General features: G+C 47.9%; 1 protein-coding gene across 4 annotated transcripts in view; it reads right to left on the bottom strand.

The window, feature by feature from the left end:
* The window catches only part of WHRN (whirlin), an 89,289-nt gene extending 81,486 nt beyond the window's left edge, over window positions 1–7,803 (bottom strand). For all 4 annotated transcript variants that reach the window (XM_036856810.1, XM_036856809.1, XM_036856808.1 and 1 more), the window contains exon 1: window positions 6,384–7,803. In XM_036856810.1, coding sequence (XP_036712705.1) covers window positions 6,384–7,004 — 621 coding nt within the window. In that variant the 5' untranslated portion in view covers window positions 7,005–7,803. The remainder of the gene's footprint in view (window positions 1–6,383) is intronic.
* Window positions 7,804–16,566: the final 8,763 nt, after the last annotated feature.

Consider the following 16,566-nt stretch of genomic DNA (forward strand, 5'->3'; position numbering starts at 1 on the left):
CCACCGCAATGAGAAGCCCGGGCACTGCAACGAAGAGTAGCCCCCACTCGCTGCACTAGAGAAAGCTCACACACAGCAACAAAGACCCAATGCAGCCATAAATAAATAAATAAATAAATAAATAAATTTAAAAAAACAATAAACAACAACACTTGGTGACCTGTGGCCATGAATGGATCCAAGTCCCCCTCATGACTCCCTGAGGGCACGGGCTGTATACTGGTCATCTCTGATTTCCAAGTACAAGCCACAGGCCTGGGTGTGGTAAGCGCTGCTTAGAGCACCAGCGGACAAACGGCTCTGCCTGATGACAGGCTGGACTAAAACATGCCACTTTCTCTCGACATGTAAGCATCAGACTCCCCACTGAGTAAAATGAAGCCTTTGGATAGTTTTTAAAAGGCCCCCTGAATGTCAGGCACAAAATGTGCCGTCTGCCTGCCTTCCAGCAGGGGGCTGGCATTGCCTTCCAGAAGGACAGGTACATAACCCTAGGGCTGGGTTCCAGGCGGGGAGGTAAGGCAAAAGGGCTGCTTAACTCCTAATCCCAATGGTGACCCTGGGCTAGTCAATTTCACCTCCTTGGGCACGACCCTCCTGACCTCCCTGCCTTCCCTGTGGGGGGAGAAGGCACCCATCATACAGTAGACACACACTAAGTCAGCCTCCTCTCTTCCCAGTAGTGTTCCGGAAAGCAAGGTTAAGACACAAGTGCACCGACCCCATGGTGCTGCCTCCTGCAGCTGATGCCCGAGTGCACAGGAAGCAAATGGAGAGGCTGATTCTTGCTCTTTGCGCCCTTTCCACCTGCCCTGCTGTAAAATGGAAATGTCTGCAGCACAGGAATCTTGAAAAGGCGGCCCCCGCCCTGGGGCGCAATTAGAACTCTGTGTGAGCTCAACATTAACATCAGATTCTTGCTTGGGGGTTTTTAAAGAAAAAGAAAAAAGGAAGAAATAGAATCGGTTTTGAAAGATTTGTATTGCAGCCTGCAGCTACCTCTAGCCATGAAATGTCATTCCTTCTAATCAGATTCTCTGGTCCTTGCTGGGCACTAGTCCGGGGTCCCTAAGCCGTGGAGACCAAACACTGCCCTTCCAGGTCATCCAAGAACCTTGCTGGAAAGCCAGTTGGAGCCTAATCCCCAGGAACGCCTGCTTTAGTGCAAAGCCCTTTGAAGGGTGGCGGGGGGGGGGGGGGGGGGTGGATTAGGACTCGGAGATGCACATGTGCAGCAAGCACTAGCCGACAGGCACGCAAGGGGCTGCGCGCACTTGACAGGTGCGTACAGACTGGGTGTCTTGTGGCTGAAGGCAGGCGGAGGTGGGAAGCAGCACCGCGCACAAAATCCAGTTGGTCGGGGGTTAAAGGATCATACTTGTCTTTGTAGCTCCATCTAAATGATGAATCTACGGCAGGTAATAAACAACTGGGTTTGTCGGGAGGGGGAGGGGGAAAAACAAGAGGCTAGCGCTGGAGTGATTCTACATCTCTTTCCCGTCCAGCTTAAAGTCAGGAGGCAGGAATCTTCTACTATAAAAATATCAATCCTGAAAAAAACAAATAAAGGCATTCTCTTCCACCCTAGAAAATGCTTCTTTGATTTGAACCGCAAATAACCAGTTGAAAGGCACCATCATTTTCTAAAACCTTGAGCCAAATAAATACACAAGACTAAATTAAAGAAATGCACCCTCTCAAGGTACTGCCTCACGCTCTGGGCCCAGCAACCAAACATCTATTCAATAATGGTTTTATTAATAGTGAGCTTTCAACATGTCATTGCTGGCAGGGCTCAGAGGACCCAAGCGTGAGTGCAGAGCCAGAGGAAAGCCTGTGTGTCCCCACGAACACATTACCCATGGTTTCCAAATTGGAAGACAGGAATGAGACAGGGGAGGAGGAGCTGCATTTCAGACACAAAGTTGGAAGTGGTGATAATTTGTAATGGCTTCAGCCAACCATGTACAATGGGAAGATGACAAATGTGTCATTTAGAATGTGCCAGACCAAATACAATAACTTATATTAATACAGACAGATTCTTCCCGGGTTATTATGCAAAGGAAGGGAGGGTGTGATAACTCTAACTAAATGAAAGGGCCAGCCACTGTTTTAAACTTCTGGAACGTTTCAAATTCTAATATGCTCCTTGGATGCACCTGGGGGGATTCAGAGACTGTAATGAAGCCGTTTAATTTTTATCGAGATGAAACACACGCACCCATACACACACTTCCCGGCGGCACGTGGATACCCCGCATTCTGCTACCAGAAGAATCAGGGACTCAGAAAGCAAGTGTGTAAGTGAACTTGATTTTGAATGCTCCCAGGGTGGTGCTGGGCATGCCACAGTCCTGTTGTCGTTTTCTCATTTACTCTGGAATGGCACAGGGGTTAGTGTTCTTGGGTTGAGGGACAACAGTCAACTTCTCGTCAGCACAGTGTGTAAACCATCAATTTCTTGATTTGGTAGGAGGCTACCCAAGAGTGCCAAGATTCTTGTCTCCCAATCGTTAGCCAACTGTCTTTACTCTGCGATAAACGAAATCAATTCCAAAAGAACAAGGAAACACCGGATTAGACATTCTAAACGCCTCTGTGTAGTACATACTGAGCAAATCACAGACTGCCTGGCTCATCCACCCTAGGACCCGTAGAGAGTCAGTGACTGGCCCAAGGTCACACAACAAATGTGCAGCAGAGTCCAATGCAACATCCCTGGCCTGTGGACTTCTTGGCCAATTTATCAAGCATTTTTGGCTGAAAATCTTTGAAAGATCTACTTTTTTATTATTATTAGCTTGGCTCCTGTTCGTTCAAGATACACTTTTCAAAAATCAAACGTTTCAACATAATTGCAAATAGTAAATGGCTTGCCTTATCCGCACCTGTCCCTGCTGATTTAGCAAATAGGCTTCAAGAGAGGGATGGGAGCCCCACCAGACAGAGGATAAAATCCTCACTGAACTTGCCCTAACAATGGATACTTAATTTGTCAGAAGAGAAGTGGAAGAACCCTTGTATACTCAATCTCCTCTGTTCACTGAGAGGAGGTGACCCTCTCTGATTCATCAACTCTTAAGGAATTTGATTCCTAAAATTTAATTTTCTTTATACACACACACACACACACACAATTAACCTCTCCTTTGAAAAGCTCAGAGGATCTTTCCCCACTTTCTACCTGCAGAGGAAAAATAAAGATTTCAAGATTGAAAACATATCTCCTCAATACCCAAAACATGGAAACAACCTAAGTGTCTACTGACAGATAAAGGGAGATAGTAAAGGTGGCATATATTTATATACAATGGAATATTATTCAGCCATTTAAAAAAGGAAATCTTGCCATTTGTGACAACACAGATGAACCTGGAGGACGTTATACTAAGTAAAATAAGCCAGACACAGAAGGACAAATACTGTATGATCTCACTTATAAGTGGAATCTAAAGACATTGACCTCATGAAAGTAGAGAGTAGCATAGTGGTTGCCAGGGTTTGGGGGTGGGGGAAAGGGGAGATATTGGTAAAAATTCCAGTTATAAGATGAGTAGGTGCCAAGGATCTAATGCACAGCACGGTGACTACAGTTAATAATTCTGAACTGTATTCTTAAAATTTACTAAGTGAGTACATCTTAAGTGTTCTTACCATGAAAATAAAGTAACTGTGAAGTGATGGATATGTGAATTAGCTTAATTGTGGTAATCATTTTGCGATATAAAGGTGTATCAAATATCCCATTGTATACCTTAAATACATACACTTTTTACTTGCCAGCTATACTTCAATAAAACTGTGGGAGGAAGCAAAAAAATCAACAAATGAATAAAATAAAATTGAAGAAGAAGAAAAAAGAAAACACGTCTCCTACTAAATGCAACGTGATATCCTGGAACAGAAGAAGGACAGAAGCAGAAACACTGGTGCCATTTGAATAAAATCTGAAGTTAAAATCCCTGCACCGTAGCTTATAAAGAGGGGCTGGAAGGGCAGAAATCCCGGTTAAGGGCAGTTTGTACCTCGTAGAGAAGCCGGGGCCTCTTTGGGCTTTCAGTTAAGGGACTTAACACCTTTAATTTTGTGGAAATGTGTCAACAGCTGCAAGTGTTCTAAACTGTCCCTGAAACTCCCGCCTATCCTGCAAGCCCAGGCCCTCCTGAGGCCTCAGAGATGAGGTGCCGCCTCCTCCGTTTTAAATTCCATCCATGGAAAGTCCGTCCCCCTTTCTCCCTGGAGTTAAGGTGACACAAAGCAGCACTCGTTTGCCTGTTGCTTCTGAAGGGTCCAAAGGGGTGTGTTCCAGGCTGGTTATGTGTCTGGCACTGGCCGGAAGGAAGAGGGTCACCCGAGACGCAAGTGTTCCCTTAGCCTGTTCAGGAAAAGTGATGGGGATAAGGAGCTGCCCGGATCGCACTGGCTCTCACCCATCCCAGGGCAGTTCTGCTCCTATCAACACCACCCCGCCCCCCGCCCCCCCAGCAAGGGCAGTTCGGAAGCTTCAAAAGCTATTCCAAGAGAGTTCAGGTCTGACTCTGGAAGCAACAAGAGCAAACACAGGAGCTAAGGCCTGGGGCTGCTCTGAGTCACCGGGTAGCAGCACCTTGGCGTAGTCGAGGGACGTTCAGGGAGAAGATGCAGAGCGCCATCAACGAGATGGGGGAGGGCCTATCGGAAACTCACAACTGAGCAGCTCCAGCCTTAGAGGTGCCGCAGAGTCTGGGGTGGGAACTGAAGGGAGACTCAGTGTTTTGAAAGTCCATGTTACCTGAGGCCTTTCTCAAGTCTATCACCTTGTGATGATTAAGCTACCTGAGTCCTTTTAAACTGCCACTAAAATTGAATCCACGTTTATAAATGACCATTTGGATCAAGTATCTTCCAAGTATAAATGGATCATCTGGGAACTCCAGACCTTTTAGGGTCAAAGGCTAATGGATTATTTCTTTATAAATAGGTGGAATGTCAGATAACAGGAAGAGATTGGCTGGGGGGAGGAGACAGACAGGAGGATGTCCTGAAACCCACAAGGAGCTTTGTCCGCTGCACCCCTGATTAATATAAACTCATTCCTCTTTTTTCAGAAGCAGTGAAGAAGTTTCTAAAATCCTCAGGGGCCTCCCTGAGGGGCAGACAGATCAGGAAGCAAATGAGGGAAGCCAAGGTCAGAGGATGGTCAGGCCCCAGGTGAACAGTCAGGAAGTGGGTTCAAGATGCACCTGGCCACAGGTCATCAACAGAACCAGGAAGTAGCCCGGGGACCTCTGCTGCCTAAGCGTTCCCCAGCAGCCTGCAGGCCCTCCGCTGGAGTCCAAAACACCTGCATAGAGGGGGACCCGAGGCAGGGGCGAGCGGTGGGGTGGTGAGAAGCTGGGTCACAGGCCGCCCCAATCCCCTGGGAAGCATTTTCCCTGCAGAAGCAGATTGTGTCACTGTTCCTTTTCCCCAGAACTCTTCACTTCTTGCACACAAAGGTGGTGGTGGTGGTGGTGGTGGTGGTGGTGGTGGTGGTGGTGGTGTGTGTGTGTGTGTGTGTATACCCCTGCAAGGGATCCCTGAATCCACACATAAACCAAACGCTCTCCACCTCATACTCCACTTGATCTGCAATAGCCCTGGGCACGAGATCAGCAAACATGTACATTCCTTTAAACAGCATGATTAAATCCCTAAGAGCTAGTTGACAGGAGGTTATTTTTCTCAATTAACAGACACAAAAAGTACAACTACTCTCAAGGGGGTGGGGAATTTATTTTTGACATTCAGGCAGATGCCTCCTTCCCAACAACGTTAGAGACACTTACAGTCCAAGTGAGAACCAGAGGTTATGAGGGGGCAAGTGACGTGTCCCAAGATACATGGCCTGGTTCAATAAACAGCAGGGTCAAGCCAGAACTCTGTGGGTCACCAGACCAGACTCCTTGGACCACTCTGACACTAACAAAACTTTCTTTCAGGGGCAAAAGCCTAGAGAATAATGAGAATAACAACAGCAGAAGGGGAGGTCACCCACTGATAACTAACTATATGCCAAGCAGAGACCTTCTCTCTTTTAATGCTCATAAGAACCCATAGCCCCTTTCGCACTTTGTAATCACACATTTGCCTAAGTATTTGATAATGCCTGTCTCCCACGCACTAGCCTTTACGCCCCACGAAGGCAGGGTCCATGTCCATTTTGCCCATCACTATATCCCAAGTGCCTGGCATCTATTTGCTCAAAAAACTAGATGTTCCTGTTTTAAAGAAATACTTTTAAGAAAAACGGGACCCAGAAAGGTTAAGCGATTTGCCTAAGGACACACAGCATGGAGTTACTGCCAATATGAGGAGCTTCGCCACTCTGCCCCGTATTCATCCCCAAACCAGAGCCCTACCTTGACGGCCTCAGCGTGGGTCACCCGGGCCAGGGATCTGTCGTTGACACGCAGAATCTGGTCCCCGACTCGCAGCCCTTCCTTCTCGGCCAGAGAGCCTGGCTCCACCAGCGACACATAGATGCCCACGCCATGCTCCGAGCCCCCGCGGATGCTGAAGCCCAAGCCCTCGTGGGCCTTGGCGCGCCGCAGGCTCACTAGGCGCACCTCCCCGGGCCCCGCGCCGTCGGGGCCGCCCCAGCTGGGTTGCCTGTAGGAGGCGGTGGCGGGCAGGTAGAGACCCTCGGCAGTGTACTGGTCGAAGAGCAGCTGGTCGGAGCGCGGGATGACCAGCCGCAGCATGGGCAGCAGACGCCGCTTGACCGGGCTGTCCAGCAGCACGCGCAGGGTGCGCACCAGGTCGAAGACGTTGCGGCGCGCGTGGTAGGCGTTCAGACAGTGCGTGAACTGCTCCCGCTCCGCCTCGCTCAGCAGCGCCGTCAGCGCCTGGTGCAGCTGGCGCACGTTGGCAGACAGCAGTCGCAGCCCCGCGCCCCCGCCGCCGCCGCCCGCCCCGGCCGCGGAGCCCAAAGAGCCGGTGGAGGACGAGCTCACCGACAGGCCGTCCAGCTGCGCGTTCATGTCCCCGCCGAGGGCCGGGCGGACTCGGGGCGCGCGGTGGGGCAGCCGCTGCACTCGCTGGCACTGGCGCGACAGCTGGATCCCCGGGAGCGCGGAGATCGCAGCCGAAGTCCGGGTTTGGGAGCTGGGGGGACGCCGAGACAGGGGCTGGATCCGGGGAGACGCAGAGACGGCGGCCGGAGTCTAGGCTTGGGCTGGGCACGGAAACAGTGCCTGAATCCCGGGGGTATCGCGGAGACCAGTGCTAGAGTCCCGGGCGCGCGAAGACGGAGGGTGTCGCGAAACTGGAGTCCTCGGGGCGCAGAGACGGAGGCTGGAGTCCAGAGGACGCGGAGACAGAGGCTGGAGTCCGGGCAAGGCGGAGACGGCGGCGGGGTCCCAAGGGACAAGGAGTTGGCGGCTGGAGCCCGGAGGTCGCGGCTACTGCGGCTGGAGCCCGGGGGGACGCGGAGAGAGCAGCTACATTCTGGAGGGCACAGAGACGACGGGTGGCTGCAGTGGGGTGGGGGGTGCCCAGCAAAGCTGACCGCCCCGTCACACCATGCCCGGGGCTCCCCCAGCCGGGCCGCCCGTTCCTCTCGGGCTGGGGGGCCCCAAAGTCATAAATTGGGGTGGGGGGCGCTCTAGTCCCAGAGCCCCCCGAATCGCAGCTGATGGAGCCGCACGGGCGTCCGGCAGGGGGTGCGGGGCATGTCCGGGGCAGCCCTGGGAGGCAGCAGCCCGGGTACCCCTGCGTCCCCCGAACCACCCGCGCGCAGACGGAGCCGCGCGCCCGCGAGCCGGGACTTTGAGAACTGTTGAGCAGCCCGGGGCCGATCTTCCAGCGAGTTCCGACGCCGTCGCTCTCGCCAGCCCAGTCTTGGCCCCGCCCCCTTGCCCCTCCCCCTCTCCCGCCCCCTCCCCCCGGCGGGCTCTTCAGGAAATGACGTCCGGCTTCGCGCCTGGCGGTTGCCTGGAGACGGGGTGAAACAGTCCAACCCCAGGGAAGAAAGGGGCGAAAGTGGGGGTAGGGGTGGGAGAATAATGCGAGTCCCCCCACTTCTCCAGCCGCGGGCCGGGGGGCTGGACCTCAAAAACTGCTTTTCCGCGATGGAAGCCTGTTCGTCAGGATCGCTTTGGTGCAACTAGCCAGCTAGCTAATTCACAATGGCGGGGGGCGGGGAATAACCAACTTTTTGACCCTGAAATACTAAATGCTTCAGGCTCAGTTTTCACCTTGAAAGCTCGCGGTCCCTTTTTGCACACACTAACATTCAAGTTCATGTGTTTATGTGCACGATTGTTGGGCACCTACTGTGTGCAAGAAACCTATCTCTTCAAGCATATACTGGTGTCTGCAGGAGCCAACTCCAGTGCAGGGATAGATCAGACTGGACCCCTGCCCGATCTCCAGTAGGTGGGAAAAACGTTTTCACAAATATAAAGTGGACACAACACACACATGCAGATAAAATAGAAAACTGGAGATATCGGAATAAGATGGGTGGATTGTATCAATGTCAGGATCAGGGTTGTGATCTTGTCAACACTGGGGGAAACCGGGTGAAGGGTATATGGGATGTCTGTATTATTCCTTACAACTGCATGTGAATCTACAATTATCTCAAAATAAACATTTTTAAAAAATGTGTATGAAGTGGGTTGGGAAAAAAGTATTCTATGCCTTCCCATACCAAGACAAATGGGAAGATACTCCAAGGCTGGTTTAGAGACTCTCATCCCCATCACCCCCCAATACAATCTAAGGGAAGCCTGTGCTTTTATTCAGAGGTGACTTTCTAAGGAGCCCAGTAGTGACCCCAACACACACACACACACATACACACACACCTACCTCGCACACATCCCCTCCAACCTGAATTGTCTCTCCTAATCTATCTTCTATAGAAAGACATATTTTCCCTACAAATATTCTGGAATTGCCATTCTAGAACCACCTGACTTCTATCTGGGAGAGGGAGAGATGGGGTGTCACCTGAAGGAGTAGGTTTGAGCTGGACCCAGAAGGATGGAGCATTCATTCATTCATTTACTTATTTGATCACTCTGCATTCACCATTTTCCAATCACCTATTCTGTCCTGGATCTTGTGCTGAGTGTTGGAGACACCAATTAAAAAAATGAAATCTCTTACCTCAAGGAAGTTAGTCTAGCAGGGGAGAAAGACCACATAAATTAAGGTAAAAACCAGTATGATAAGTGTTGTAACGGCTGAGAGAGCCCAGGTTTATGGGAGGAGAAAATGGTAAGGACTTTATCAATCAAAGAGGTGACACAAGAATGAAGGGAATGGATTTTCTTTTTTGGACAATGGGGAAACATGGAGGGATTTTATACCCTGTTAGCTTAGTGCATTCCCACAACTGAGGCTAGGAATTGAAGTTATATTATTCTCCCCAGATTGTCAATTCTCTTCTTCATTTCCCTAAAACAGAGCTTGATTAAATTAATGCCCAGTGAACATATTTGAGAGGGTGTCTTAAACAGCCAGTGTCTTGGACATCCATCTGACAGCTCTGTTACAGCAGTTAATGATGTGTATCTTTCCTTCTCCTTCTTAACTGCCATTGAAGCCTTGATGTAACTAGCCAAAGGTATTTAAGAAAAAAATCAATCTCCCTCACCCCCAAAATATATTAATGGCAAACCTCAAAATGCCACCAGGCAGGGCTTCATTGTATGCAGTTCAGGTTTTCTGCAAATGTATTTCATGCTAAGCTTTCACTTACTTTGTGTTCTAATTATAGTTATTGTGATTGGCTTGATAAATGCATCCCAAGAGCTAAGATCCCCATTCCTAACATTTTATTTCTGTGCAGAGGATATTTGCAAGACGGTATTTTGCTTTAGGCAGCAGAAACTACTGCTGAACACAGGTCTTTGTAGAAAAAGAAACACTTTCTTCTGCAAACATCAGAGACCATCTGGGATGCTGTGCTATTGTTTAATGTCATAGAGGCCAATTTGGGGGGCAGACAAGTGCAAGAACATGGAAAAAGAACTCATTGGGGTTTCTTCCAGCCATCTTGCATGACCTCCTTCGTATCAGTTTGCACTATGTACCGTTGGAGGCGAGGCAGTGTGTAACTGTGCTCAAACCTCAAGAATCCTATTTCATGTCTGAAGATGTGTTTGTCGTTCAGAAATAAGCTCTTGGAAACCCAAGATGCCTGCGCTTCTGAGGGCTGCACTGCCTCCAGCCTTCAAGACCTGGAAGGAAACCCTGAGTACGTGAGCAGACCTGGCCTTGGTTGCATACTGCCCTCTTCAGAAGGAAAATAGAATTCTCCTGTGTCCGCTGCAGGCTTCCTGTGGCTGTCTTCATCAAAGCCACTTTTAATATAGTCCATTATTGTTACCCAACTCTGGCAAATCAATGCCCTTCTCCTGTGGATATTCCTGGAAACTTGGACTGGAGCAGTTGAAAAGACAGAGGGAAGAAGAGTGAATTGTATTCAACTCAGAAGTGTTTTGTGTTGAACTGGATTTTTGGTTGTTTATTTCTCATGTGCTTGTTTTAACCAAGAGACAACATATCGAACTGCACTCTGGATATTGGGCAGAAAACCATTATTCCAACCTCAGAACGTCCCTTTACTAGCTGAGAGACCCATGGCAAATGGCTTCCCTTCTCATCTGTAAAATGAAGCTTCTAAACCTTCCCTGTCTCTCAAGAGCACAGCTGTAAATACCACACCCTGTGCAGTAAGTGAAAGCACGACACAGCGCAAAGGTTCGCCTAATGTTGTTAGTTTCTCCTCTTTTCTAGGGAAATTTTTGAAATCCTTTTACTATTTCATAGTCATTTGGAGCTTCTCCCCTTCCCTCTTATCTACGGGAACATATCCTTAGAAGACAATAGAGATTAATTTCATTTGAGATGCATTTCCCATGGGACATATAAAAAAATATAGCTAATGTTATTGAGTGCCAGACACTGTTTTAAACATTTGTAAAAATTTTAACTCACTCAGTCTCCCAATTATTCTGTAAAGAGAGATACTACCACCACCACTACCACCACCATCATCATCATTCTGGTAAAACAGACAGAAAACCGAGATGTAGGGACATTACTATCCCCAAGATTACAGCGGTAGCTGATGAAAGAGTTGGGATTTGAACCCAGGCCATCTGGCTCCAGAGTTCTTACTCAGTCACTGTGCTGTGCAGCCTCTCAAGTGTTTGGTTTGAAGACGCTAAAAGGTACCCTATGCGAGCAGCATAAAGACCACATTTCTTGCAAGTTGTGCTGGGCATGTCAGAGGTTAAAAACAAGTCACACACTAATGGCTCCTGGTTGGTAAGCTGACATTCTATGGTGGAGAGGATGAGCAGGGGGTTAATAAAAAGATATCATTGAGAGAGATGGAGATGAAGAGGATTGGGGGACCCCCAGGGCTCTCAGTCTGGACAAAGGAGGAGGACACTCAAAGCCATCTGGTGTAGGGTGTCCTAGGGAGCCCCTCCCAGCTCTGGGATCCCTAAAGAAAGAAGGTTAGCCACTGGAGTTATCACTTCTCCTCCAGTACCAGAGCCTATCTCTTCCCTGCAATATCAGTGGGGATGGTATCAGCAAAGAAAAGGAACGCATTCGCCTCTATGACTAGTAGATAATGCAGACAGTATTGGTGGAAGTGCAGGGAGATAAGAGAGAGGTGAGAAAAAGAGAAAGCACAAAAACATCAGGAGAAGAAGAGAGATACAGGTATTTATCTTAGCCTGGGTATAATCTCCAAAGAGTCTGTCTCATGGTAATGGAGAATCATGTGGTGTTTGTGCTAGAAAGGCGTTAGAGCACAGAGTTGATCTCCAGGTTCAAATCCCATCTCTGATATTTGTTACCTGTGTGACCTTGGGCAAGTCATGGAGGGCTTTTGCACCTGAGTGCCCTTACCTGTAGAATGGGGACAGTGACACTGCCATTAGTGTTATAATGAATATTGATTGAACTCAGGTATGCAAAGTGCTTATCGCCCTGCCTGGCATGTACCAAGCACTTCCACAAGGCTTGGCATCTGTCTCGGTCAAAGCTCTTACTGCATGGGAGGCTCTCAAGAACAGGACCATAGCTCCTTTACCTCTGTGTCGGGTGCTCGGCTCCAGGACAAGCACATAGTAAGTGCTCAGTAATTACTATTGAATGCATCCTTAGTTCTCTTCCTCTCCCACCCTTGGTTACGGATAGGACCGTCAAGGCTGGAGAAGGTCATTGTCTGGTCCACAGTCCCAGTGGCAGCTACAGGTGTCTGTCCCAGGCTTTCTGATTTGTAGCTAAAAGGAAAATTTACTGAATGCTTCCAAAGAACTAAGCCCTTTACAGGTGTTATTTCTTTTTAATCCTCACAACGGATCCTGTGAAACGGATATTATTATTATCCCCACTTAACAGATGAGGAAACTGAGTGTCTAGGCTATGAAGTAGTTTCCCCAAAGTCTGTGTTGTTAACCACCCACCATGCTTGCCCGCTACATGTTCTCACTGTACCTTGTATTAAGACAGATGAGATGGCAGCTGACTTCTCTCACACAGCTTTGGGGAAACAGCAAACTCTGATGGCAATAATAAATGGCAGGGAGCTGATCTGTGGGCTGGAAAGAGGCAGAGCAGTGGAAGTGACTTTATCAGGAGTGCTTGTGTAATCCGATTGCTACGAAGTCTGGAAGGGCTTCTTTAATCAGAGGATTATATATTAGTTACACAGGGACACTCACTCCACATATCAGCTTGGTTCAGATTAGAGAAGCCCCCAGCAAATACATCCTTACCATGCACACATCCACGTGGTTAACTGGGGCATCCATTCATGCCTTCACTCTGTCCATTCACTCATCATTCAAATTTTCCTTAGCTCCTCCTCTGTTCTGCCAGGCAGCTGTTCTGGGGATCCAGTAAGGACAAGACCACCATGGTTCCTGCCCTCCTGGAGCTGTCATGTTGAGTGCATCAAACGTACTAACAGGTGGCTGGAGGGGAGCGTGATGAGCCCTGGTGTGAGAGTCCCAGACAAGTCTCCCCAGCTGGCATCCCCTTCTCTGAGCCTTCTTTCAGCATCACAGCAAAGGATCAGCACTGCAGACAGACTCGCTTAAATAATTCCAGCTTATACAACCCTAGACGAATCGCGTCACCTCTCCGAGCCTCAGTTCCTTCATTTATTAAAAAAAAAAAGAGCTATAGAAAGGGCTATAAAAACAAAGAAATAGTTGGAAGGCTAGTGAAGATAATGCATGTAAAGCAGGTAGCGCAGTGCCTGGGACCAGGGGAGGTCCGGTCTGCTCTAAGAATTGCTTTGAGAAAATAACTCCTTAGCTTGCCTTGCCTGTATTGATCCTGTAAAACTTTGGTTTTTAATAGTCAGGTGCTTTAAATTTCTGGTTAATTGCCTCATTTCCTCACTGCTCCTCGAGCAGACTTTTTGTTTTGTGTGTTTCTATTTTTAACTTCAGTCTGCGGGTATTCTGAAAAAGAACGGCTGTCCTTGGGATCCTCTGTATATTCTTGGCCAAATCCTTTCTCTCCATGCCTCAGTCTTGCCATCTGTACAATGAGGGGCTTGGGAGGCAGGGATCGGCAGGCTTTTCTAGCTCTAAGAATTAAGTGTTTGTTTCTAGGGCAGAAGAGGAGAAGGGGAGGAGAAGACAAGGACGAGGGGGAGGCATGAAGAGTTTTCTGGGGGTTCTGAGCAGATTTAGGTTTAGAATTCTGTCTCTGGCTCCACAGCTGAATGATGACTCTTCCTCTGACTGGTTTAAGGCTCCTAATGTCTCTTTGCCTCCAGGTTTCAAATAGCAGCTAATGGTCCTAGCTGCCTTTCAGCAGGTTTTGTGATTTTTGCCTTTGACTTTGACCATCCTCAAAGACACTTGGCAGACATTGTTATTCCATTTACACGGCCCAGTGTGCCCAACTGCTTGGCAAATTTTGTCAAAGAATCTATAACTGTTACAGAAGAATGCTCGCTCTCTGCATTCTTCTTTATTCCTTGGAAATTTGATATTCTTATTGACCTTCTATGAAGGTAACAGTACATGGAGTTCTAATATCCTAGAATTATAGTGATTTTTTTTTTTAAATCAAGTGGAGCCTTAAATCATACTCATTCATTCATTCAACAAACATGTATCAGGTGCCTACTATGTGCCAGGCACCATGTGGGGCTGAAAGAGCTGAACTCTAGTCCTTGTTTTCATGGCTCCCATCTACTTGGGAATAATATATAAAGAATAATACTGGCTATGTGTTGTAATAGAATGTATTAGTTATCTATTGCTGTGTAACAAATTATAACAAAGTTGGGAGCTTAAACAATGCACATTTATTATCTCATAGTTTCCATGGGTCAGGAGTCTGGGGATCATCTATTTGGTTCCTCAGCTCAGTATCTCAAAAGACTGCAATCAAGGTGTTGGCAGGGCTGTGTTCTCATTCAAAGGCTTGATTAGGGAAGGATCTGCTTTCAAACTCATTCAGTTGATGGCAGAGTTTATCTTTAATGACAGTGTCATGGAAGGCCCCACCGTTTTGCTGACTGTTGGCTAGGGGCTGCTCTCTGACTCTAGATGCCACTCACAGTTTTTCGCCATATGGCCCACACGTGGCAGCTGACATCTTCGAAGCTAGCAAGGGAGTCTCTCTCTCTCCAGCCTACTAAGATGGAGTCTTCTGTAATGTAAGGTAATCTTAGGAGTACCATCCCATCATCTTTGTCATAAAAGGTAACCTAATCACCCTATCACTTTTCATATACTATTGGTTAGAAGCAAGTCACTGGTTCTGCCCACACTGACGGGGAGGGGATTATAAAAGGGTGTAACTCATTGTGGGGGTCACCTTAGGGTGTGGCCGTCACATAGAAAATGGACAAAGTGTAACAAGTGCCCAGAGGAGGAAGCCCTGATTCTTCCAGGTGAAGTCAAGAAGGCCTCTTGAAAGAGGGGACATTTGAAGGGTAACCCTGGGAGGGTGAGTAAGGGGTCATCAGGTAGACATGCGGGGAAGGACACTCTAGGAGGAAGCAACAGCATGAACAAAGACACCGAGGCAGGAAAGAGTGCAAATTGTTCAGGGAACTGCAAGGAAGTTCTGCATAGTTGGATTCAGCAAGCATGTGGCCAGAGATTTGGCTGGAGAAGGGGGTGGGCAGAGGCAAATCATGATGGACATGGAATGCTGAGCTCGGCGATTTCGACAGTATCCTCAAAGCAACAGAGAGACATCAATTTGCCAGTGTGGATTCCGATTCTTCCTAGAGGAGCATCTGGCACCTCCTCTAACATCTCTCGAAGATTTATACACTTTTTCATAAAGAATCCTCAGTGAGGGTGGCACTCTTTCAAGGGTATGGTAGACACTAGAGCTTGCTAAAAATATGTCTGCACCTCCACGGCGTACCAAACCATAGACTGTTTATATTGGAAGGGACTTTCAAAATTCATGCAGGCCAGTGACTGCCTTTTCTCCTCATGTCAACCTGATGCAGCAATGTGTGGCAGGCAGCAGAGTCAGACTGAGCGAGGTTCAAATCCTGGTTCTGCCACTCACCTGCTGGTAAGACCTTGAGCAAGTGAGTAACCTCTCTGGTCTGTTTCCTCATCCATGAAATGCAGATAGTAAAGAGTGCAATGAGGATCCAATGTAATTGTATATGCCAGGCACTCATCTGGCATACAGTATGTGTATTAGTTTGTTAGGGCTACCATAACAGAGTGCCATAGCCTGAGCGGCTTAAACAACAGAACTTTATTTTCTCACAGTTCTAGAGGCTGAAAGTCTGAGATCAAGGTGTCGGCAGAGTTTTCTTTTGTGGCCTCTCTACTTGGCTTGTAGATGGTTGTCTGCTCTGTGTGTCTTCACATGGCCTTCCCTCTGTGTGGGCATGTCTGTGTCCAAATTTCCTCTTCTTATGAGGACCCAAATCATACTGGATTAAGGCTTACCCTAAAGATCTCATTTTAACGCATTTACTTCTTCAACGACCTTGTCTCCAAATATAGTTATGTTCTGAGGTACTGGGGTTAGGACTTCAACATATGAATTTGGGGGGGGAACACAATTCAGTTCACAATAGTATACTCTCAACTAATGTTAGATGCTTCTTCCTCTGCGTCTGATTGGTGAAAATCCTTATGTTCCAATTTCAGCTACGATTTCTCAGCCTCTCTTAACTATTCCATGAGAACTAGTTTGCCTCATCAATAACCTTCCAGAAGGACATGTGTTGACACCTCGCTCTGTAAATAACAATAACAGCAAGATAGTCCGTGATACTAACCCAACACCACTGAGATATGCCTGACAAATCAATTGAATAACCTTTCCTTAATTTAATCTGATGGCAGTAATTTCCTGGAACACACCATTACGAGGGAGCAGTATGATCTCCAGGGCTTTTTGATGCCTAATTAAAAGGCAGTGTAGCAAAAAGGAGGCTGCAGTTACATCTCAGAATCACATTGTCCTGATTTGGGAGTTGGAGGAAAGGAGTTTTTTACTGAACTGTGAGGAGGTTGGGCAGGGTGGCCCAGGGAGACTGTGGGAGCCTCTGCTGGTCACGTGGGG

Source organism: Balaenoptera musculus, chromosome 6 (genome assembly GCF_009873245.2).
Source record: "Balaenoptera musculus isolate JJ_BM4_2016_0621 chromosome 6, mBalMus1.pri.v3, whole genome shotgun sequence".
Taxonomy (NCBI): Eukaryota; Metazoa; Chordata; class Mammalia; order Artiodactyla; family Balaenopteridae; genus Balaenoptera; species Balaenoptera musculus.